Raw genomic sequence first — 23,887 nt, 5'->3', positions numbered from 1 at the left:
TACTGGGAGCTGTTGTACTTGAGGTTGATTCAGTGCATCTTGCTATACTTTCCACCCTGCAAAATCTGCAATTGCACCCTCTTAGCTTCAAAAAATTTGGACTACTTCATCCTCCTCCATCATGCCTCTATCAAAGCAGCTGAAATACAAAATGATATTCCAGAAAGATATTTTCACATCTCTGTCTAACAAAAACGGACGACCAACAGATGCTAAGGCAATTGCAATTATTAGTAATCCATTTGACCTGTCTTGTTAACCAGACGCCAGTGTTTCTCAAAGGTGTACAAAGTAAGATTTGTTCTGTCATCTGACAAAATAACCATCATAAGTCTGCATGAGGTGATCAACACTAGTGACTAAATGATTACTTGAGCAGGTGCTGAGAGTCTGCCTCACTAAGCCTCTTCTGTGAAAGCTAAGATTCTTTGTTCACGAGCCAAAAAAAGCAAATGACAAAGAACAATATCGCAACATTTTGTCCTCAGATAAATAGCTTTTTGCCAGAAATTCCCTTTGGATCCCTTTGTCTAAATTGCTGAAAATTCCAGGCCAGTGTTGAGCTGCACATCACCAAATCTTTGTGAATTTATCAGACTGCTCTGCCTGATATACATGCAAAAGCCTTATCATGCATTATGGTAAATAATTGTAGTGTGTGTCACTTAAAGGCCCAGAAAACCTATTTTCTTACTTTTCTATGAGCAGTGGGGGTCCTACACAAACACTTATTCTGTCATAGTTCTGGTTATTTCAGCAGAGATTTTTGTTTTTGTCTGTGTTCTTCTCACTGTTTTGAGGCGGGCAGGGCTCAGTTAGAAAAAGGTTGTGTCAGTTACTTTCTTGCACCAATCATGATTGAGCATCATTCAAATCAAAATGTGATGATTAGTTCTGAATATTTAATGCTATAGAAAAATACTAAAAATAAAGATAAAGTAAGATGAAGCATCTTAAATATGAGACAGTTTGGACAATCAGCAGCTGTTAGTTGTGGCATATTTAGTTGAATTTACTGAATTATGATTCAACTTTTCAAGCTTGTTTGATTGCACTTGCACAAAACTTCACCAGACAGCCGTCTTAAGTGCCGTAGAATCTCACTTAACAAGAAGAAATAAAAGCGAGCAACTTTGTCAAAAGTATGCATTTATTTGTAGCACTTATTAAGTCTTTGTGCTCAGAAGTACAAAGCAAAGAGTAGCCTGTAGTACTTACTTACTTAATGTCCATGCTTGTACTTGATGCCATGATATTTCCCACAAAACTGTATTCTGATGCAATAGCATAGGCTGCCTGGCCGAGATACTTGATTTAGGTGCCAATCCTTTCATCGGTTGTTTGGCCAAATGCCCAAAAGACAGTGTAGGTCTTAAAAGATGCTGATTTCAACTTTTCATGAGCTCTTCAAAGAGAGAGCAAAAGTGTAGTAATCTGTCTTTGACCAGAAAGACAGCTGCAAAATAGAGTCAGGAAAGAGGGACAGACGGACAGTTAAGACAATTGTGCTACTTTTCAGCATCAAGGGGGTTGACAGGTCCCGTTAAGGGTCAGTGGAAGAGTCTTTGAGTGTGATGTTCTCACTCTGAGCTGACAGACGGCCAGAAAAAGAGGCTGGAAAAGCCTAATAAATAGCTGACTGAATTGCCTTTGCTGTGTGGCAAAGTGGCTGTCAGTCAGCAGGCCTAACTTGATCAGATAGCAGGAGAATCAGTGGCAGACAGCAGAACGCTAATCTGTATTGATGGGCCAGAAAACAGTCACACACACTAAATGCGGTTTCCAGCGATAAGTACATGAGTCGCTTATGTCGCTGCAAACATTTCCCTGTGGATGTGCATGGTTAGTAGTCATGGTAGAAGACTTATAATACCTTTCTATCTTAAATCAATGTCGAGATTTCATTCAGGTGGTAAATGTACTGGGCTCACAGAGACAAACAGACTTTTTTTATGCTCAGCATCTGACTTCATATTTTGGCCTTTGAAGTGGTTATGATCGTTTTTTAATAACGATTTAAGGTGTCTCTTGCAGTGATGAACCTACGTAGAACTATCCTCTGAGTCTGCAGCTCCCCTCTGCTTGAAAAAACGCAGCCAATGTTTTACATATGAGCAGCTGGAACCGGAGAATGTTTGGCATTTTGCTTGAGAAATGACTTATCAAAAGCAAAATTGTTTCAGCACTTTTCACATTAAATCATATATTTTTAAATGCTTAAAATATAAGCATACTGGAAGAAAACGTAAAGCAAGATTGTCCTTGATAAATTGAGTCAAATTAGTCTATAAACACAGTAGTTGGACTGGTATTGTGTCGCCGTCTGGGTACAGATGGATTCTGCTCCACTTGGCTGTTGCTCACACTATACTCAAATATGATTTGCCTCGGCAGCCAGCCTATTTTTAATCCTGACGAGATAACAGTGGCCCCAGCGGTTGCATAACTTAAACTTGTTTTCCACAAGCATTTGTTTTATACTTCACCGTCTTGTCTAGTTTTCTGTCTCACTCATCCTGTTGCTCTCATTGCCCCTCATTCTTGTGCTCTCCTTACCCATCTATCCCCCACCTGTCTCTGGCACTTCAGCTCCTTTCCTCATCACTCAAAACCTTGCATATTTTTCCACCCCCAATTCCACTCAGATGTCTGTCTCATCTTCTGCACCCACATGTTCCCTCCTACTTTGCGTTTTCTGTGTAAAGCTTGAATTGCATGAGATTACCTATCACCAGAGCCTTAGTCAGGCCTTATCATCTTGAGCAGGAACTTCACCTTAGTTAGATGTCACAGTTTGGATGGAAAAGTACTTGTAGCATCCTGTCTTTCTTGTTTGTCTTTCACCTTTCCTTTATGTCCCCATGTCTTTCCTCCCTCTCTTTTAATTCTTTGTCTTCCCTAGACCATCTGCTTGTGGTCAGAAAAAGGATGTCCAGGTGAACAGCAGAGCATAGCCACCCTTTCCCCCCTTCTCTCCATCTTTTCAATTATCTTCTCTCCCTCACAGCAATTTAGCAGCGGTATATCTAGCCGTAGCAAAGACAAAAGCAGTGACTGCAATTTTTTTCACCTTCAACCAACCACCCCTCTTTTTACCCTCTCATCTTCCTGCCTGTAGCCAAGCAGAAACTGGAGGATCGTCTTGCAGCCGCAGCCAGGGAGAAGCTGGCCCAGGCATCGAAGGAGTCCAAAGAGAAACAGCTACAGGCAGAGAGAAAGCGGAAGGCAGCGCTCTTCCTACAAACCCTCCGCAGCCCCTTCAGCGGGGAGCCTGAGGCGAAGAGAGCTGAGCTCGACCCCTCTGCACAGCTTGAGGTATGTGAATGATTGATAAAGACAGGTCAGGTCAGACAGGCTTGTGCGTCTTTTGACTAGAAGTTTAACCAAATCACCCGAGATCAAATGACAACTAAAGCCTTTGTGGTTGATCAAAAATAACAAGCAAGTCCCAAGTTTTTCTCATGTGTCAATTCAAGTCACATGTTGGAACTGGCGTATTGCGTTATCTCAAAAGCTATAGCAGCATAAATGAGAAAGCATGCATTTCGTGCCATTCCCATTACCGTAGGGCCCTTTTAATCTCTAAGACCAAAATACAGACATCTGTTAGCAGGATGCATTATTTATTATAATTTGCACTGATGTATCACAGCCTAGGGAGGGTGTGACTTAACACTATACAGTAGGTGTTAGAGGATATTGTGCTAACATATGTACACGCAGCAGCCCTTTTAAATACGGAACTGCTTCATCTTTGATTGAAGGCTGAAATCATTTTGGCCATCTAATATGATGAATATCACAAATGTCTTGTAAAGGGAGACTTATTGCTGCTAGGTGTTACACTTCCAGGGGCCAAAAAGGGTGCTGTGAGTCACTCTACCTTAATTGTCTAAATCATAGGCCAGAAAAGATGTTTGCGTTATTCCATTCAGTCCAAATAAATGTTTTGAACTGTAGCGTTAGCTGTTACCTTAGCCGCCTGTAAGCTAGTTCACCAACTAGCTTCTGCCTGTGATCCAAAAACCCTGAAAATAAACCTGCTTTGAATCCTGAAGAGTAAACCTGACTGTCGGATGTACAAGCAACACACATCCAAAGAATGGGACCTGCACTCTCTGAAAACGGGACTTGCTGAACTGACATCCATACAGACCTCACAGATGTATTAGCCCCTTTGGAAATGTCCCCCTGTGTATTTTTACACAGCCTACCGCAGACAAAGTTTCATACTGTTGAACAGCTACACTTATTTTCTAAAAGCCTTGATTCTAAAAGTTGTAGGTTGAAAATTGGGATATTTTCTAATATGTCGTTGGATAATTCACGAGAGAAAAATTACACCACTAATATACCAGTGGTGCTGGATAAATAAGCACCGATTTTGTCAGCACAATTGAAAAATGGAGCCTGCAGCATCAAGTCGTTAAAGCCCACACCTCTGGCTAGACCTGTCCACTGTGTGGTCAGTGACAAATTTCTGCTGGCTCTGCTTTTCCTTTTCAGCCTCTTGTGTTTTGCTGAACTGCGAGCGACTCTTTCTTCATAGTAGAAGTTCAGTAAATGGAAAAATCACATTTACTACAGCTGGCTCAGTAAACTCCTGCTAAAACAGCCTCAATCTTTATGACAGAGCAGGATTTTAAACATGTTGATACCAGATGGCATAATTGTCTGTGCAGCTGTATTGATGGTAGTTTTCAGTTCATGCAACCATGCAGTAATAGATTACGAGATGAATGCGTGGATGCTGAGGGAATGTCTGCATATACATCAGTCACATATACATGAACATAGGGAAAGGGCATTTAAATGTCTCATATATACATCAGATATCGCACATTGTTATTGAGCTGCTGTTGTTCTTTGTTCTCTGAATCTTTCTAAAGATTTTGTGTCATCATTGTTCTACATCTCATAGAAATCCATGTGTTTGCTGTTGTTTTAGAACCTAAATGAATAAATAGTGCCAAGCAAAGCTTTTTTTTTTGGCATTGGATGACCATACTTGTAACCATACCATAAAATTATCGAACCAGCACACGCTCGGAGCACTTGTGTTGTTTTGTGCAGTTATTGAGCGCCATAGCATTATTGGAAAGATACCTGACAATTCAGGAGAATGGCTGCAAGATCACATTAACATTTGGATCGTTGCTGCAGAAGAATCTGGGGAGTGGAAGATCAGCCCCTGTGTCTCCTAATAAAGAACGATAAGAGTTGAATCAAACAAAACTGCCTTTCTTCTATCTACCAACTTCCCTATTCTCTGTTTTGGTGCACCAGAGATGATATTGGCTATCTCTGTTCTAAAATTCTCTTTTCTTTAGTTTCATAGGAGTGTTGCCATCATGCAAATTTTAAAAGCCCTTTGTCTGCCATATTAAACATAGACACAAAAGGCAAGAATACTTTATAGTGTAAATAAGACTCAGTGGTCATTTGATGTGTAGATTGCCTGTCCATTTGATGGATGCTGCATGTCAGCTCTTCATGCGAGCCCAACTGATGCGTGATAAACTGGCCTATTTCCTGTTGGGCCAGGTGGCAGTGGGCAGGCTCCTGTCACTATTGCACCAGCACTGTCACTCTTCTCCAGATGTTCGGTGACTTCTGCAGTCGCCATCAGAGCGTGCGCATCCTGAAGGAACCACCAACATTCAGGTCATTGACCCACTAATGAATAAATGGATGGTGCAGTTGAATGTATGGGCAGATAGAGATGGTGAACTTTGGTGTTGGTTGGTTCCCAGTCTACAAAGTCCCATCTGTCTTTAAGGACTTAACAGAGAAAATAAAGCTATTTCGATGTGATTAACATTGGTAATTAGTAAACACTGGAGAGTCCATGTTAAAAAGAGACTTTCTGTCAGGACAGCTGGAAGTGCAGTACACGCAGGGGTGAAATGTATGTCCAAGTAAAGGGGGATCAGTATTTTGGAAGAATGGTGCAGTAGTACATTGAGGTTTTAGAGTTGGCTGACTTGGATCTGTTGATGTAAGCTCTCCCTGTTTCCCATAGTGCTCATCATGTTGTTTATGCGACAGCACTATGGTAGCTAGAGTGAGCTGTCGTGGGTAAGCTGAACCTGCTGAATAAGCTTTACAGGCTTGATGCCTCTTTGCTTTTATAAGTGACTCTTTTAGTGCTGTGGTTCTGTGACTTTCCTGTTTCTTGGTACATTTTGACTCATCATGAGATGGTGAAGGTGGTTTAACCCTCCGCAGAACAGTTATTTGGGTGTCCGTTTAGCGCAGTCTTAAAGGGTGATTCCACTGATTTTGTAAGTTTTAGTCTGCACACTGGTCTTGGGGAGTACAACTGCGTATGTAAAATATGTAAAGAAAAGTTGCAAAAAGCCTTTTTGGCCACTTGAGTAAAGTTTGGAACCTTTGAGATCTCTGTAACCCACTCCTCATCTCTGTTCAAGGCTACATTACCCACTACTAGAGGATAACACACACGGATCTACAATCAAATTGTTAGTAGTTATGTTTAGGGCTGGACAGGGCACTTAATGGGCTAGTGTATCTTTTGAGCCGGCACACTGTATGATGTTATTTTATTTCTTAAATGTATTTATTTTTAAGGATTTTAAGGGCTTGTTTGTACCATTTATTGTTATTTATTTATTTGTATATATCAAATTGCCATGAGCTAGAATGAGCGGGAAACACGGCGCTCGGCTCAATAACCGGAAATGATCTGCAAGTTCTTCCCAAGAAATGTGAGCTCAGTTGGCCAGCTGGTGGCGCTACAAAAAACTTCTTGGATCATAAGACTCTGCCATCATGGATGATCCACTCTCTTTTGATAACAGTGGTATGAATAGAACTTGTTGAGTTTTGACTGCTCTTTGTAGTGGTTTGGGGGAATAGTACGGTACGCATATTTAAGACAAAATGTACATGTAAATGTAGTGGAAATGTTACCGAAAGCATCCCAAAAGTCAGGAGGGAGGAGTTGCACTAGTGAGAGCAGTACTGAATTAGAGAGTAATTATACAAAGCAGTATAAGTGTTTTCAGTTCTCTGACAGGCTGCCATCACTCCTGAATTCTCAAAGTGATACTGCATTTGAAGCTTTAACCATTGTGAGCATGAGGGAGACTGCCCTGCTTCTCACAGTCAATCTCCTAAAAGATTTTCTTTCTAAGCAGATTTCTGCTTAATTTATAGTGTCTGCATAGAATGACAAGAAGTAAAATTAGGAATGTTATTTATTCCTATTTGATTGCATGCTGTATGTTAACTGAAAACATGGAGTCTGATTATTATTAATGTGACCATATGAGCTGTTTGCTGACAGTAGGAGAACCTCATTAACAATGTAAAACTGTCTCATTCATAGTGTTCATTGTTAATTAAACTGGTTTTATTGTCTTTGAACATGGGAGATTATAAAGTGAGACATTTATTACTGTGATTTTAATCAGGCCAATATATGTGTTTAATCCCTCGGTGCATTTTTTTTCTGTTTTCTGTAGTTTTTATATCGATGTGACAACTTTCAATTCAGACTTGTTCCCTATTGAAAGTGATACAAAGGTTATTAAGTCTGACCTCCTAAGATTGCCTGACTTTTGCGTGAAAGTGCCTCAGACTTCAGGTTACTGCCTTGCAAAACAGTCCTGTTTATTTTCCACAAGTCTGAATTTATGAGGTTGTTTCCGTATAACAAACGTCATCAAGACTCAAACGAGGCTTTTCACTTATCAGTGCCGGTCTGTTTGGTATATTGAGAGAATGTGCTTTCCTCCTCTCCCTCCCCTCCAACTTTTTACTCCACTTCCTGTCCAGACTTCCATATCTTGCCAGAACAGGTGTGAGGGGGCAGACATTTTCCTGTTCCGGTGTTGGGATAAGCCTCCCATACATCAGTCCTAATTTTAAACCAAACCTTACCTCCCATCATTCCATTATCTCTGTATTAGCCCAAACGCCAGATAGTGTGCAAACAGAAAGGTGCAATAAATATTCCTCCTCTCTCCACTTTCCTGCCGGCACTTATTGATCAGCTTTCTCTTGTGTGTGACCTGCTTGTGCTGCCTTTGCCTCACTTGCCTCTTCATTTCATCATCATTATTTCCCTCTCTGTTTATTTCTGTCCCTGCCTCTCTCTCTTTTTTTACGATCCACCGGTGTCTTTTTAGCAGATGACTTAGCACTGGACTGATTGTATTGAGGACATTCACAACACACATTCATTTCTTTTCAGTCATGTTCATTACTTATCATGCGGGCGGTCATGTCACTTATTTTAATGTTATCACGTAAAGGTGTTTCTGAAAATGCCCTTATTAGCACAATGAATGCATACGTATCTAACATGGGTGACCCCAGGGGTAATCTAAGACCTGACCCTTTAAGATACAATCCAACCTTTGATGATTTAGTGTCATGTTTAATCCACTGATGGACTGAAGCCATCTTTTCAGTGTGAATCCAGCTCCAGGCCAATTTAATATGAGCAGACAGACCCATGTTGGAGTAATTAGAGGAACTTTGCAGCTGACAGTTGTAACTCTGTGTGTAGCCAGGGGGCTGCACTGTGTTGTGTAACCGCACAGTTTGATCAGCTGAGGATCTCTTTTTTTCCTTCTTTTTTTGTATTTTTTTTTTTTTGAGGTAGCTGGTTATGAGTCCATGCCCCTTTAAGTGCATGCATGATAATTTAAAATACCTTCTTTTAAAAAAAAATCCCTCATGTACATTTTTTTTCCACCACCCTCTGTTGTTGCATCTCCATCTGTACTGCTGGATGTTATAGAAGAAATCAGCCCAGATCATAAGAATAGTTTACATTTCATTCTGTTAAATGTTTCTAACCAAGGTACTGCATGTAAATATGACAGTAATTGTTTACATTTGGCAAATACATTATTAGCTGGTTATCCTTCCACTCGTATCGAGTAAACCCTAAGCTTTTTTTTTTTTTTTTTTTTTTAATTCTTCTAATACCATTCGTGTTGCAATACTCTTAACGTTGACGAGGATGGACACAGTGGTATTGCATACATCTCTAATCTCTATACACAGCCAACCTTGTGCATCTCTGGAAGTGGACAAGCCCTCATATTGATTGTCCACAGATGTGCAGAGATAGCACGTGTTTTGGAATTCCTTGAATGTCCCTGTGTCAAAGAGGGACTGACGGCTTATAATCAATGTATTGCTTCTTTGTACTTTTAAACCAATTAAAAGAGAAGGTTCAGCGTCCAGCTGTGTCAAACCAATGACTTCACTGATATTTTTTCTCTCTGTCCAATTCTGTGTACCTTCGTCTCTAGATGCAAGAAGCCCTCTCTATCCTGTCTGATACTGCACCCCCTCAAGTGTCCTCTGCACCACTTGCGTATTCTCAGGAACAAAGGCCCACCGTGGAGATCCAAGGAGCCCATCGCAGCAAGGAGGTCCCATCCTGCTCAACCTCCTACACCAGCTCCAGAGGAGCAGCCAGAGACAGAGACAGAGACCGAGACAAAGATAGAGCTAGAGATAGAGACGGGGACAGAGATAGAGATAGAGATCGAGACAGGGATAGAGATCGAGACAGGGATAGAGATCGAGATAGAGATAGGGATAGAGATAGAGATAGGGATAGAGACAGAGACAGGGAAAGAGACAGAGACAGAAACAAAGGGAGGGACAAAGACAAAAAGAAGAAAAAACACAAGAGGAGGTCAAGATCGAGGTCAAGGTCGAAGTCAAAGCCTAAGAGCAGACACTCCCTTCCCAGTGCCTACAGGAGAGCCCGCAGGTCCCGGTAAGACGCCTTGTACTCGCTCAAAACTGTTAGTGGTGGGGCTGTGATTTACACAATGATTTGTGATGCACTTGAATTTTTTTTTACTTTTGTCCCTCTCTGTCATGTTATCTTTTGCATTTCATGGTGGAAAATGAACCTCGGTGCAACTGTCCAGTTCAGATCTTTATTGGCCTCTGCTGCTGGTCGCTAGCGATGCAGCCCTTCAGAGGGAGCGCTTTTAATGTCTCCTATTGTTTCATTGTGTTTGTAATGTTTTTATGCTGCCTCGCTGTAGATACAATCTATTTTTGTGGGACATTAAAGATCTGAGCTGAACTGTCGTCTGTGAACAGAATCAACTTGTTTTTTCACAGAGCAAAGACCAACACATGCATCCACATACAGTCTCCTCAGTGCTTGGGTGAAATTTCACAGGCATGAGTCAAGAAACAAAATTAGGTTGCATTATTATGAGGGATTCACAACTACAGACTCGCTAACTTGACGTAACGGCATCATGTTTCAAAATAAAATTCCATTATATCTCATCATTTATCCGTCAGGCTAAAGTGAACATTTCTGACCAGACAGCTTTGTTTTGCCACACAGGCTAACATTAACTTAGTGGGCCTGTTGTTTCTGTCTTAGAAAATTGGTATAATTTTCCTCTCTATCCTTGTCTATATAAAGTCTGTAAATGAAATGCCTGCTCTGCATCCTAGCCAGTGGGGCACAATAAATGTAGTCATGCCCTTTTTTATGGAAAAAAATTCTGAGACGTGAATTAATCTCTTATATTATCCATAAATATTTAATTCTGTTTTCTTTTCCATCTATTTTAGAAAAGCAGTGTTTAAATATTGAGAGTCCACAAGATGCTGTGCAATGCTTATTAAATGTATTCACTAAATTATGATATGTGTTTTTGTCCTGTGGCCCAGTTGCATAGTATTTAGACTGTCTTTAATGCCTTAATGTAAATTGTGCCACATTCAGGTCTTCAGATGGTCCAATTGAATCCGCAGACACCTTGCTCAAACCCTCAATGGGTATACTTGTTTTTAATTTCCCAGAAAAACAATCCTGATTGCTTCATTCCTTTCTCATTACCGCTGTCAATGTCTTGTCACCGTTGTTTGTTTCACCCTCTTCACCCTTCTCTATTCTTGTTCCTCACTTCAAATTCATCAGCTCATCTACCAGGCTCCGTCCTCTTTAATTGAACGGCTTCTCCCCGTCTTACACGTTCTTTGTCCTCCTGTCTGGCCAGATCCTGCTCACACTCGCCCGGGAGAAGGGACAGGAGGGGCCCCTCATCAGAGAGGAGACGTGAAGAGAGAGAGCGGGAGCGCTATCATCCCAGCAGCAGCTCCAGCCTGCCCAGGGGGCATTCCAGATCCAGGTAACCCTAACAGCAGGTGTCATCAGTCTGTGGTGAGAGGAGGAGTCACGGGTCTCCACATATAGCTGTGTTTGTTTTGATAACTAAAACATTGATTGTTACACCTGTCAGGGCAGAGAGGGGCACGAACACTGCCACAATAAGCTGCTCAGTCTTAAATGTTTTATGTTTTTCATTTGGTTGTCGCTGAAACAACGGGTAATTTGTGTGCACGTACAATACATTTAGCAACATTTTCTGTAAGGGTAGCTCAAGACACTTCATCCCCAGCAACCACTGATGGAAAATGGACAGCTTCTACTTGCATGAATTTAAAGTGGGGCTTTGCTGAATACACAAGCATATGTTGTGTATTCTGTGGTGTTTCCGCCTGAATCTGAAATGTTCAGCTTCTGCAGTTCTCGTCTCGCTCTTGTCTCCCAGGTCCCCTCCAGAAAAGAGGAGGAGCTCCCTGTCATCCTCAGGACAGATGCATACTGCGGGTTTCTCTCTCTCCCCGTATTCCTCACCCAGCAGAGTCCTGTCCCCATCTGCTAGCCCCACCTCCAGCCTGGCCCACTCCAGGTAACCGTCTACAAGCCTGTCAGTCAACCAGCTAAGCGTTTAGATTGCTTTCCCTCGTGTTTCACTCAAGAAAACAAACATTGTTGGAAGGCCTTGAGCTCAAAGCTGACGGCCGAGGAGAGTAATGCAATTTACGCTCATTTTCCCTTTAAGTGCATCTTATTTAGACCAATAGATTGTTGGCCTGTGAAGCGTCCTTCTCATGCAACAAACAGAAATGCTAATAAACAGACACATCTAATAAATCACAATCAGCAGTTAGCTATTATAGCACCCTGTCACAGCTGTCAAAGGCCAAACTGCAGCTGACGTTCAGTTAATCTCCTCTCTGTGAAGGCTTTTGACAAATGCTACAAACATTCTATGCTTAAAACATGTTTTTACTATTATTTTTATCTTGATCATTGATCATTTTTGTCATAATCGCTGACTGTTGGCAAGCCTGTCAAGCTTTGGATCCCTCCACATGTTGAAGCATTGTGCTTCTCGCTGTAGAAAGAGTGATACCCTGCATAAATAAAGGTTGTTGTTTTAAAATGAATTAGCATGAAAAAAATCAAGCCAGCCAGAGAGACAAGGACAGTCTTTTCAACCACGTCATGGAGCTAACATTAGCTTGGTAACTACAGCTAAAAGATCTTCCAGTGACTTTTGTCTACCTCCGTCTGCAGCCACTGTTTCAAAACATGATGAAAAAGAAAGATTTTTGAGAGGTCTGTCAACTTCAACTAACAACTTAGGGGGATGGGGCATAGCAACCAGGTAATTACTGTTTGTGCTTGATTTGTTAATGCTCTGCTCTTCCATCCAGAATTCAGGAGACGGCCCCAGAATGAACATTAATTTATGTATTCTTGTAATTTCCTCCCATATGTAGTGTGCCATCATCATACAGTAATACCAGCTTTGTGAATATGTAGCTGTTGTGGCAAAAACAAAGCCAGGGCCTTGTCTGTGGTGTCCAAGGAATTCTAAAAACAGCATGGACGGAATAGATTCGAAGCGTTAAATCTAAAGAGCCAGTGATATGATGGCTCAGAGCCAATTTCCTTCACCTTCAAATTCTTAAGGCACACAGGCATTCGTCGCAATGAACACAATTTCCTCTGTCGTCTTGAGGTTGTTGGTTTGTTGTTTAAAATATTTCCAACAAAGAAACCAAAAAAGCTGCATACATTAACTTTTGAATGTTAGAGGGCAAAACGTAGGGATACACGGACTACAAAACAAACTCTGTACACAGAGCAAATGGATGCCGACGGTTCTACGGGAGCTAAAGTACGGCAAGGCATTTGCATCACCAGACCATGTGATAAAAACCAAACATGAAACATATGTGAAACAGTTGATAGATTACTGGAGGATGGTCAGCGATGGTCAGGGGCTGAAGTACAGCTCATCATCAGTGCAGCAAAGCACTTCAGCAAGCTGGCAGGTAAGCAGGCGGGCTTGCAGGTGGATGATGGAAAGAAACACAGAGATGCTGCCCTTCACATTCTTTGGATCATATCATTGCAAGCAAATGTCATTGTTAATGTATGCAGCTCTCAGATCTTCACACATTTTTGGTTAATTAACTTCTCCAGAGCAGGAATGTCAGATGTTAGATTGGAAATGTCTATCAGTAAAATCGATTTGTAGGTGCCTGAATGTCACTGATATGTCATGTGTTAGGTGAAGGAGCATCAGCCAACTTAAAGCTTAAACTGGTGCCTTTAGGACAAGACAGCTGAGGCAGTATCTGGAAAGATGAGGAGGACATTGTCACAGTATTATCTTTAAATATGATGTGTCTTCATCGAGGTAAGAAAGGCAGTGGTGCTGCAGACCAGAGGTGAGACGAAGTCATGTTTTGCAAGTCACAAATAACACTCAAGTCTTTGCACTCAAATCCCAAGTCCTGAACTTTAACTTTCAAATCCTAAACAAGTTATAATGCGGTCTTCACCAAATGTAATGCCACTTCAGCAACCACGTCTCATCTTACCATTCTTTGTGCGGCATTAAATGTCAAAAAAAGTTGGAAGTTGTTGCATTTCAATATATTTTTTTACCTGCACATATTTCTCACAATAACTATTTTTCATAAGGGAACAAAACTGTCTTTGATGTATTTTTTCCCAACTGGAACTCAGTAACGTTAACTTTAGGCCTTCAAGGTTCTCTCCTGCAACTTGATTGGATGCTGTTGGGTTGGTTCAAGCAAAGCTGATCTAGGAAATTAAATGTCGGCTTACTGGCAATTCGATGAGGAATTCATTGACACATGGCGCATTTTAAAAATAACATACTTTGGGCTTGGGGGGAGTTATTTTCAAGTCAAAACGTTCAAATCCAGGTGAAATCACGAGTCATGTGAGGTGATTAAGTTGAAGTTGCGTTGCAAGTTTTGGGATTTTGTTAAGTCTAAAGTCACACCTCTGGTATAAATGTTTGAAATGCCTTTGCTCTGTCTCTCATAGGATGGACAAGTTGTGAGCATTGCTTGTGTCTAGCCAATGCCATATTGTCCCAGCATATATAAAGATAAAATTCAATGGATTCATGTCTCAGAACATTCATAAAAAACAAGATAAATACATGTAATCATTTAATACATATGGCTCAGTTGTGTTCAGTCTATAAATCCACTGGCTTTCCCTGCCTAACAATGTGTTTACAGTGCCACCCCCACTCCCAGAGGACTGAATCTTTTCAATACCCTAGAATTTCAGAGTAGAGGATGATCCACGATTCACATTCACATAATGCTGCTCAAGATGTTATGTTCTGCTATCCTCAGTTTTAGAGCATGTTTAGTTTAGCCAACATACACCCGACCTGCGGACTGAAAAGTCCTTTCAGTATACACGGGTAGATAACCGCAGTTTACAGTATAAAGGAGCGGCTTTTGAAGTCCTTCCCATTGCATTAACGCACACTTTGAATCAGAGTGAGCACACTGACCACACCCATAAAAGCCAGCGGAGGGAGATGGTGTCCAAATAGACAACTGAGATTTGGAACAATATGCATGAACAAGGCTCTCTGTTAAGTTTTGCTCTCCTCTGATTGAAGTTAGTTTGAGTTTGGAAAGCATATCCCTCAAATCAGGATCTCTTTGCAGGACGTGTCAGTGTTTAAGTGTAGTAGTAGTTTAAGTCTGGACTTTTTGTCCAATAGAGAATGTCTGCCTGTGCTCACTGCTCTCTCATAGGCTGAATCTTGACATGAAATATAGTGGCTTCTAACTGGAAATCAATCTTCTCACAATAGTTTCAGTGCAGCCTGATAAATTGCCCTATTTTGATGTTTTTAATAGGATTTCTTAACTGATTACTGCCTTGTTTTTTGTTTTTTTTTGAAAGATGGTTTTCAGTCTGCAGTTATCACATGTGGAAATCATAAGCTCTAAAAAGTTAATATGTTCAGTGTTGTAATCCATATTGGGGCACAAATAATTTATATACATATTATATACATTTTTCTTCCCTTAAACCCATTACGGGGCCAGCGTATGAGGGGGCAAAGGAACTTCCCATGGCTGTGCCTCGTGTCTGCAAAACATATTTGCCTGAATATTTTAAAAAGCTCTCACAGACAATCATCTCAGCCAAGGTCAGAAGAAAATCATTGGGAGGCAAAACATTTTTTTTTAACGGGCTACAGGAAACAGTAATATAATTCAAGTTGGAGGAGGGTAGAAAACATCTCACTTGCAGTGGAGGTTTGAATCTTTATGCACTGGTAGGATGCTGTTTTGATGCTAATATGTTTTTCGGTGCATGCCGGTCATATATAGTGCCGTCAGCAAACATTATTTGCTTAGGGATGTAACGATACCAAAAACTCAAGGTGCAATAATAACTCTTGTAAAAACACTTGAAACTTGTACTGGCAGGTTTAACCGTCTCTGTTTGGTGGTCAGCTCAGCTGTGGCAGTTGAACTGTGGTGAAATAACAGAAGACAGTCTGGTCTCTCTCACCACCACATCCATGATCTGTTCGCCGTCTGTAACGGCAGCAATACCGAGATGAGTGGTGCTATTCTTTATGTTGAGCTCCCACTCCAAAACAGCACATTTCAAAACCTCAGCTATGTTGAGTCCAGTGTGTGATTGGAAAAGAAGCCTGTAGGACAAAACTTTTCATTTCCCATTCGCTGCTCACAAGTCCACCCATCTCTGGGTTTTCAGATGCACTCCGCTTCTTGCACCTCTGTGTCGCTTCAGCTTTTGTCTCTTTGTACAGAGCTGCTATCATTGTGTGACTGAAGTGTGGCCTTGGTGGGATTGTATACTTTGGCTTCAGCGTGTTTACTAGCTTCTGAAATCCATTGTTGTCGACCACAGAAAACGCCTTTGGTCTTTGGCTATATATTCACAGATGCATCTTGTTATTTTTTCCAGCTGTTATGTGGAAGCATGGCTCCAAATGCTTCTTTCTGGCTCCTTTGGCCTAGCTGAAGCTTTTTCTCACAGTATGTTGTTGTCAAATTTTTGACAAGGACATATATTAGATAACCATGTAATGTCACGGTAGATAGCATCACAGTCCAACGACGGCATCTAGCCATATTTTTAGCGCGAGATTCGATCGTTACATTGATACTCTGCTGTAACCCAGGCATTTCTTATGCTGTATAATGATAATTCCGTTCTTTTCTGACTTGGGATTTTATCATAGTTTTTATAGTTTTGTCCATCATTCCCATTGGTTAAACATGTCACTCTCTACAAGATGGAAATAAGTCTGGAAGGATCATTAATAAAAGCACATATTATGAAAGAAGCTGCAATATCAGTTAACACTGTAGATGTTAAAAATGAAACATGGTAGTTACGGATTAATGATGTGCTGAATCCTGCTTCTAGTTATCTACAATTGTCTCCCAAAGTTTCCAAATACAAGCTGTTAGATTTGCAGGAGCCATTCTGTGTGGCTGGTAAATCAATACCAGTGCAAGTACGTTAATCCACCTGTTTCAAGGAAATGTTTTACAACTACTGAACAAAACTTGTGTTGGCAAGTCTTTGACTTGTGGAGCCCAAAAGCATTTTTGAATGATGTCATTCCATGTAAATATTTTTTGCTCGTGAAAGGGACATAAAGACTCTTTTTCTGTGAAGGTATTTCATAAAACACAATTTCATGCCTTTGAAGGTGTTGTTTTCGTCCAACATCCAACCTCACCATTATATCAGCCTGCTGATGCCTTTTGTTATGGAGGAGTTTTCTGCAAAGCCTGCGTAGGTGGCTCACCAATAAACAGTGTGTATGAAGGGAGCTGGTTTATGTCCGTTTGAGTTTTTTTTAGTTTACTTTCTACAAGTGATGGAACCAGAGCAGCATACCATAACAGTCCCAATATATGCATGAAAATTGATGTAATACCCAAGATTGACTGACACAAGATGGGTTTCCATCCAAATCTATCGTAACCAAATTCAACCAAATTTTGAGAAAATCTGCAAATGAATGCTTGTTTCCATCCACTAGCCTTATGTGGTTATTACAAGTTGGTTCTTTGAGATATGCAGTAGGTGCAATCTGATGTAATTAGAAGAGTGAAGATGAACCTCAAATGGTAAAAAACGTGATGAAAATATGCCATTTCATTTCTATTCATGTGATGAATGTTACATCACAGGGGGTGACGAGGAGATGATTCAACCAGTGGTCAGTCGTATGAGTTAATTGTTCCCCATGTCAGAAGTTTTCAGAAAAGGTGTTTCCATTTCCCATAAAGCACATTAGCACTTTTTCAAAAAAGGCAAAACCACCTCAAGCTAGCAATCAAAACGTGCAAAAAAACATGTTTTCCGATTTTGCCATTTCCATCAACCTTTGCAAAACTTCAGAATGCAACATAAAAATCATTCAGCACAGCTGCACGTATTCCAAATTGCCCCATGTTTTCAGTTGACTGAAGCCTGAAAACCCCATAAATAACATTGGCAGCAGTCTGTTCTGCAGTTTCTTGTCACCTGTTGTGTTATGTCGACTTGATGCACATGACTTGACATGCTTTAAAAATCCCTTGATAAATTATGAAGTGCGAGATGGCGGAGAGATCGAAAGCTTTGGACAGAGCCGTGGAGTTCAAGTTGAGGCCTGCGACTTTGGCGCTTTTGCTCTTTGTCTGCATGATTATATACTTGGCTGCGTTTGACATTGTTGAGGTGGTGGTTATTGCGGGCCACATGCCATTCTTCTCTTACCTCTCTGCCCCTCCATGGCTCTTGATGCCTGTCCAACTTCGAACATTTCAGAAGATATGAATATTGTATAGCTTCTTCTGTTGACATGATTGGTTTTCTCCTCCCCTCTCTCTCTCTCCATCTCTTCTCTCTACAGGGGTGGCTCTCTAGAGAAAGACAAGGCAGTGTCCTCATCCATAGTATCCGCTGTTCAGTCCAAAATAACTCAGGTATTGTTCTTTGCTTTTATCCCAAATATGTCCTCTACTTTACAGCCTGCTAAATGCAGGCGCTGAGTGTTCTGTATTTCCATCATGCAAAGAGGACGGACAGAAAGTGCCGTTTATTTTCACAGACAAAAATGTAGCCCAGTTTTTGACCTGGACCTTCTTGGGAAATGTTACTTAAATTCATTTTTTGTTGTGTCTACATATTCTACTTAATGTACTGTACATTTGCACGACACATTGTTGAGATTAAGATTGAGATTGATTTAGAGTTTTGTCCAAAGTCTCTCTGAGAACCTCACAAATGTAATTTCATTTTTTCTTTCTATTGCATCACTCAGTTTAAAGGTGGTATTTTGTCTGCCTCTACAGAGTAACACGTGATGCCAATGCCACCGTCAACCATACGCTACCATTTTAGCATACTAACCCATCATCCTGCAACTGTAGCAACCCTTTCCTGACTGAATTTACACAGGCTCAGGTTATGGTTCACTCTCACCACTCTCACAGCATCATTTTATGTGCTCAGCCCCGAATGGATAGTTGCTGGTAAAGACCAAAAACAGAGCTAAAAGAAGATCGAATGTTGGACTTGCGTTCTTGCATTCAGATATATGACTTCACATGAATGAAAATGATGCTCCGTTACTGACGGATGTGTGAATAAGCAACTGTTTGCCATATCAACTTAAAAGATTATTATAGTGTCAGTGTTCTGTTTCCAGCGTGTTTTCACTACCCCAACACACATGCTGCAGGTTTAACAGAAGCATGTGGTTATATATTTTTGACTGGATGACTGCCAGTGTCGTCAAGAGCTCACAGGAGCCACGGTCTCCTGTGGAGTGTTAAAGACACAATCCAGAAAATTACATCAGTTACACTCTATGCTCTGCACGCAGCCCTTTCTCAATGACTTTGTCTTGTGTTTTGTTGAATTTCATTTGGATTTAACAGTAATATAGTGTTACACTTACATAAAATATTTTCTGACACAGTCAGATTTGGAATATGGCAGCCATCCAGTAATTTGTCTACACAGGACATCGGCAGCTAGAATTTCCCCAACTGAAAACACTCTCAGCCCACCCAGTCGTTTAGAGAATGACAGATATGTATGTGAACACCCAAACATTACACAAACATTAAAATCTGAGCCTGTTTTCAGGGATTTGATCCCATTCAGCTACAAGAGCATTAGTGGGGTCTGCTGCTGATGTTTGGTGATAAGTCCTTGCCCGTGATCGGCATTCCAGAACTCGTCCTTAAGATGTTGGATGGGGTTGAGGTCAGAACTCTTTGCAGGCCAGCCGAGTTCTTCCACACCAAACAAAATCAAAATCATTTCTTCATCGACCTGGCTTTGTGCAGGCGGCCATTGTCATGCTGAAACAAAAAAGGGCCTCCAACAAACAAAACGTTGGAAGCACTGAAATATAACCATGCTAGAGCATTAGGAGTTTCAGTAATTGGAATGAAGGGGACTAGCCGAAACCATTAGAAACAGTCGCAGACCAAAGTACACAAAAGTGTGTCACATAGTTTTGGCTCTATAGTGAAATGTAGCACTGACCAGTAGTGATGCTTGGCATTACCAGTTTAACTCCATTTCTCAGTGGTGTGGTGCCAGCTTCACTGTTTTCTCAATCAAATAGCTTTTCAGTAGCTCAGCTCTTTTTTTGATCAAGTAGTACAGTAGCATCCACACAAGCTACAGTTTCACAAGGATTTCTGAAACTCAAGAGCCTTCTGCAGCAGTCTGAAATGAAACTGCTGAGGTTATCAGTGATTGACGCCACCACCATACACAGATGTGTATGTGTAGCAGAAAGAAGTACTTCCATATGATGGTGACACCATATACTAATCCTTGGGCTCATACCTCCTACACCTCTGCTGCAGGGGAGTACAGACACGCAAGCTTAAGTTTACTTGATGGAAATGTGGAGGAGAAGGAGGACAGAAAGGGATTAATCCAAAGGAAGTCAGTTTTTTTTTTTTTTTTCTACAGTGGTTTGAGTTGAGTTATTAAATTTTGAGTTACCTAAGTCTTAATTGAGAATGTCCATGAAAGCGCACGCACGCACACACACACACGCACATCTACACCTGCTTTCTGTTATTATGTGGAGCTCACGTCTTTGGGTTTTCTTTAGAAACAAATTGATGGATGTAATTAACTACTTTTGCCATGCTGCTGTAGCTTAGCTCGCTACATATCACTACATATACTGGCTTCGGTTTAGTGAATCTTAATTTCATGTAGACTAACTGGTAGCTTTGTGCACAACACTTCAAGTAGCTTCCCCAACACTGGGAATTACTGGGTTGTATGTGATGTATTAAAGGACCAATGTGCCGGATTTAGTGACATCTGGCAGCGAGTTTGCAGACTGCAACCAACTGAATTCCCCCGCCTCACTCAATCTGCAGTGACTGTGAAAAGCATGAAAGGTGCTCTGTAGAGTCCTTGTTTGGTTTGTCTGTTCTGAGCTACTGTAGAAACATGGAAGAGGACCCGCCCCCTCTGTAGATATAAAGAGCTCATTCTAAGGTATCAAAATTTCAGCTGATTATACAATAATTAAAACATAATTTTGAATATTATATTCTATTTCTGCCAATATATCCCTCTAAATCCTACACACTGTCCCTTTAAATATAGCTAAATGATGGGTTGTATTTTGCTTAACTGTGAAATATTGTGTCCCTCATTTCAACTTTAGAGCTCACGATGAAAGGAATACAGTGTCTGGATAAGTGGTGCAGACATTACTCACCATGTAACCTCACACACACACACCTCGCCAATAAATCCTGACCCTGGTGTTCATTCTCCCTGCTCCTCTCCCTGTTTAAAATGATAATGTTCAATTTATGGCTGCTATCATGCTGCTTTCAGGAAGGCGCCTCAATCAAATGCATGCACACACGCCAGTTCTGCGAGAAAAATATGTTGCTTAGACTAACTATAGGCGGAATAGAAGAGTCTACAGATTACTAGATTCACCAAAAAGCCAATGTTCACCTCAGTCACTTATGATTTTGACCAAAAAGTCACACACTGTTCTCTCTTCAGTATTGTGATACCCTGTACTTAATTAACTTCATTTTGACTGCTGTGGAAACATGGAGGAACACCCCTCAAGACAAAACTTCAAAATCAATTACCTTGATTTGTTAAAAGCTTTAAATCAATTCCAAGATGAAAGGCATTTCCGGAGCTGTCTCGCAACTTAAATCGAACGTGCTTCTCTGCATTTCCAGCCTAGATCACCATCTTTGATTAATAATCCTGAAATGTCCGTAATTTCATTTCCACCTGTCACCGCATTGCTGGAAGTGACGCAACACTTGATGTATTTCTTCTCACGCAACCAGTGTGCAACTTATATGCTAAACATGGAGACTAGGGCCCAGTGTGTATGTATTGACAGTAAATGTGAACTGTGGCCTCAGTAATATCCTGTAAATTAAATATTTAGCACCGAGCGTATAAAGCATGTGGCGTCTGAGCAGTTGTACCTACAAGAAAGCCAGTGTTGCACTGAGAGGCTGCAGTGTAGAAGAAGCATTGTGACTCATGCTAATGGAGGTCAATAGAGTGTGAATGGAGAGGCAACACAAGCTATTCTGTGAACACTGGTACAGCTTCCACAGACTTTGGAATGTATTCTCTTTTTTGGCCTTGTGTGTGTGTGTGTGTGTGTCCGGTGTTTATCCACTGATTGCAGCAGATATGAAACCACGCATTTCACATCTCTCTCATCAACACATTTATTTTTAATCTTCCTCGTATTGTCACACGAACAAACACATTTTGTTCTCCTGCCTTCATCTCATCATACCAGCATAAGACAGTTCATGAAAAGCCTGCTGCTGTTGCAACATGCGCAGATTCACAACCACTAACTCCTTATACACCATCTGTGATGTTTTACAAACACATCTTGAATAATTCAGCACATCCTCATCTGCCTAATGGTCTCCTCTTCCCTGAGGGTGCCTGGTTGCTATTCGCCTCATCCCGTCTCTCATTTTCCTCCTGTTTGTCGTTGTCCCTCTGTCTTCTGTCCCCTCCCCTTCTCCTCTATACATTTGGTTTGCTCTGCTTGTTCGATGCCTCGCTTTTAAGCTTGTGTAGGGTCTTGTTAAACATTTTTTCAGTTCATTCTAATTATTTCGGATCTGATTTTTATTTTTTGAAAGTGAAGATAATGAAAAGGCTGTGTCCAATCTAACTTGTTTTCAAGACATGATATCAGATAAAAGTTGAGGAGAACTCCCAAGTGTGTGATGTTGCATAGCTCCCTCAAGATATTCCAGTAATTTATAGTGTTGTGGTTTGATCTAGCAGTTTGGTTGTGTCAGTCTGGGGAATTGTCTCCTATCACTGACAAGGTTAAAGTAAGCAAGCCATGCTTGCAAAAGAAGGTCATGGGTAAGGGAGAAACCTGATTACGGACCTGCAGCTTATACAGGCGGATCTACATTTCATGCAAATGCATTCCTCAATTAAGCCTATGCGCCTGGTTTCTCTGAGTAACCAGGTTGCTTATTGTAAGTGTGTGTAGATTACATGCTGTGAATCCCTCATGTAGGTACGCAGCTTGAATCCCCAAAGACATGGCGGACTCCGCCACTAGCACTGAAAACTACTACATACAGACGTTCACATCCCTGACAGGGTCTGTATTTTGGTTGTTCTCTTGAAGTAATGAAGTAATAAGAGAACAGTCCAATGACAGCACCTTCACAGGTGAAATGTATCTGATGAGATTTAAATATGCGACCGCTGACTTGCACTGTTATGATAGCACATCAGTGTGGATTGCGTTGTTCCTCAGTCAGACTGAGCAGTGGTGAGTTTGGATTATTAAACTGTTTTCAAATAATAATCATGTTTTATAAAACGTCAGATCATATAGAGGAATATTTAGGCCAACATCCTATGTATTGTTTATGGAATTCTTTGTTGTAAGTGGGCCTCAGCGCTGTCAGCATTATGTCACCATAGTTGGCTGTGTGTGTGTGTGGCAGCTGTAATGTAATTTGTGATGATCTATCAATGTGATGCAACTTTTGTGGTACCCTCATTTGCAGCTGACAAGAATTCAACAGTAGTCTGAGCAACTTTCCACTCAGTTGATAATAACTTGGAGCATTGTTTGTTTATTACATTTCTTCGTGTGGGTGTGCGTTGTGTGTGCGTGTTGTGTATATTCGGATACGCCAGGGTTTAGAGAGAAGCAGCCTTTTGAGTGATTTGATATGACAGCTCCTTCCCTCTGTGATTACAGCTGTTAATTTGTCTCATCTGTCAGGAGGGCTCAAGGGTGGGTATTTGTCCATGCGTGTATGAATCACTCTTGGGATGCAAATTAACACTTCCTGTTCGGCAATACAAGCATTTGCCCCCTGGTCAGCAAAATTTCCATTATTTACCTGAAGGAATAGATGGAATTTAGCATTTTGGCGGCACTCTACTTCCTACAACCTATTTTATATTTGGATGCTCATTTTTTTGCACCTGCAGCTTTCTGCAAATTGTTTTTTTCCTATCATTGACCTATTTACATAACACATTACTGTTGGCCACTGAGCAGGTGAGCTGCTGAAATTGAGGATTAGGTGCCTGTAGATATAAGGTCTTGGGGAAGAGGTAATTTAACTACTTACAGGGTATTATTCTGTGTGTCTAATGTGTCTAAAGTTTAAAGATGCATTAAGGAGTTCCTTTTGGCTGAAGAGCAGGAAGCCCACT

The 23,887-nt window shown here is 41.0% G+C and overlaps 1 protein-coding gene across 3 annotated transcripts in view; it reads left to right on the top strand.

Moving 5' to 3' along the window:
* The window catches only part of LOC121623475 (splicing factor SWAP), a 53,764-nt gene that overhangs the window by 26,937 nt on the left and 2,940 nt on the right, over positions 1–23,887 (top strand). For all 3 annotated transcript variants that reach the window (XM_041960750.1, XM_041960749.1, XM_041960751.1), the window contains 5 exons: positions 3,119–3,315; positions 9,291–9,766; positions 11,019–11,150; positions 11,574–11,714; positions 18,051–18,123. In XM_041960750.1, the coding sequence (XP_041816684.1) occupies positions 3,119–3,315; positions 9,291–9,766; positions 11,019–11,150; positions 11,574–11,714; positions 18,051–18,123 (1,019 nt within the window). The remainder of the gene's footprint in view (positions 1–3,118; positions 3,316–9,290; positions 9,767–11,018; positions 11,151–11,573; positions 11,715–18,050; positions 18,124–23,887) is intronic.

This window comes from Chelmon rostratus, chromosome 19, assembly GCF_017976325.1.
Source record: "Chelmon rostratus isolate fCheRos1 chromosome 19, fCheRos1.pri, whole genome shotgun sequence".
NCBI classification, from domain to species: domain Eukaryota; kingdom Metazoa; phylum Chordata; class Actinopteri; order Chaetodontiformes; family Chaetodontidae; genus Chelmon; species Chelmon rostratus.
This window is presented reverse-complemented; position numbering and strand designations above follow the sequence as displayed.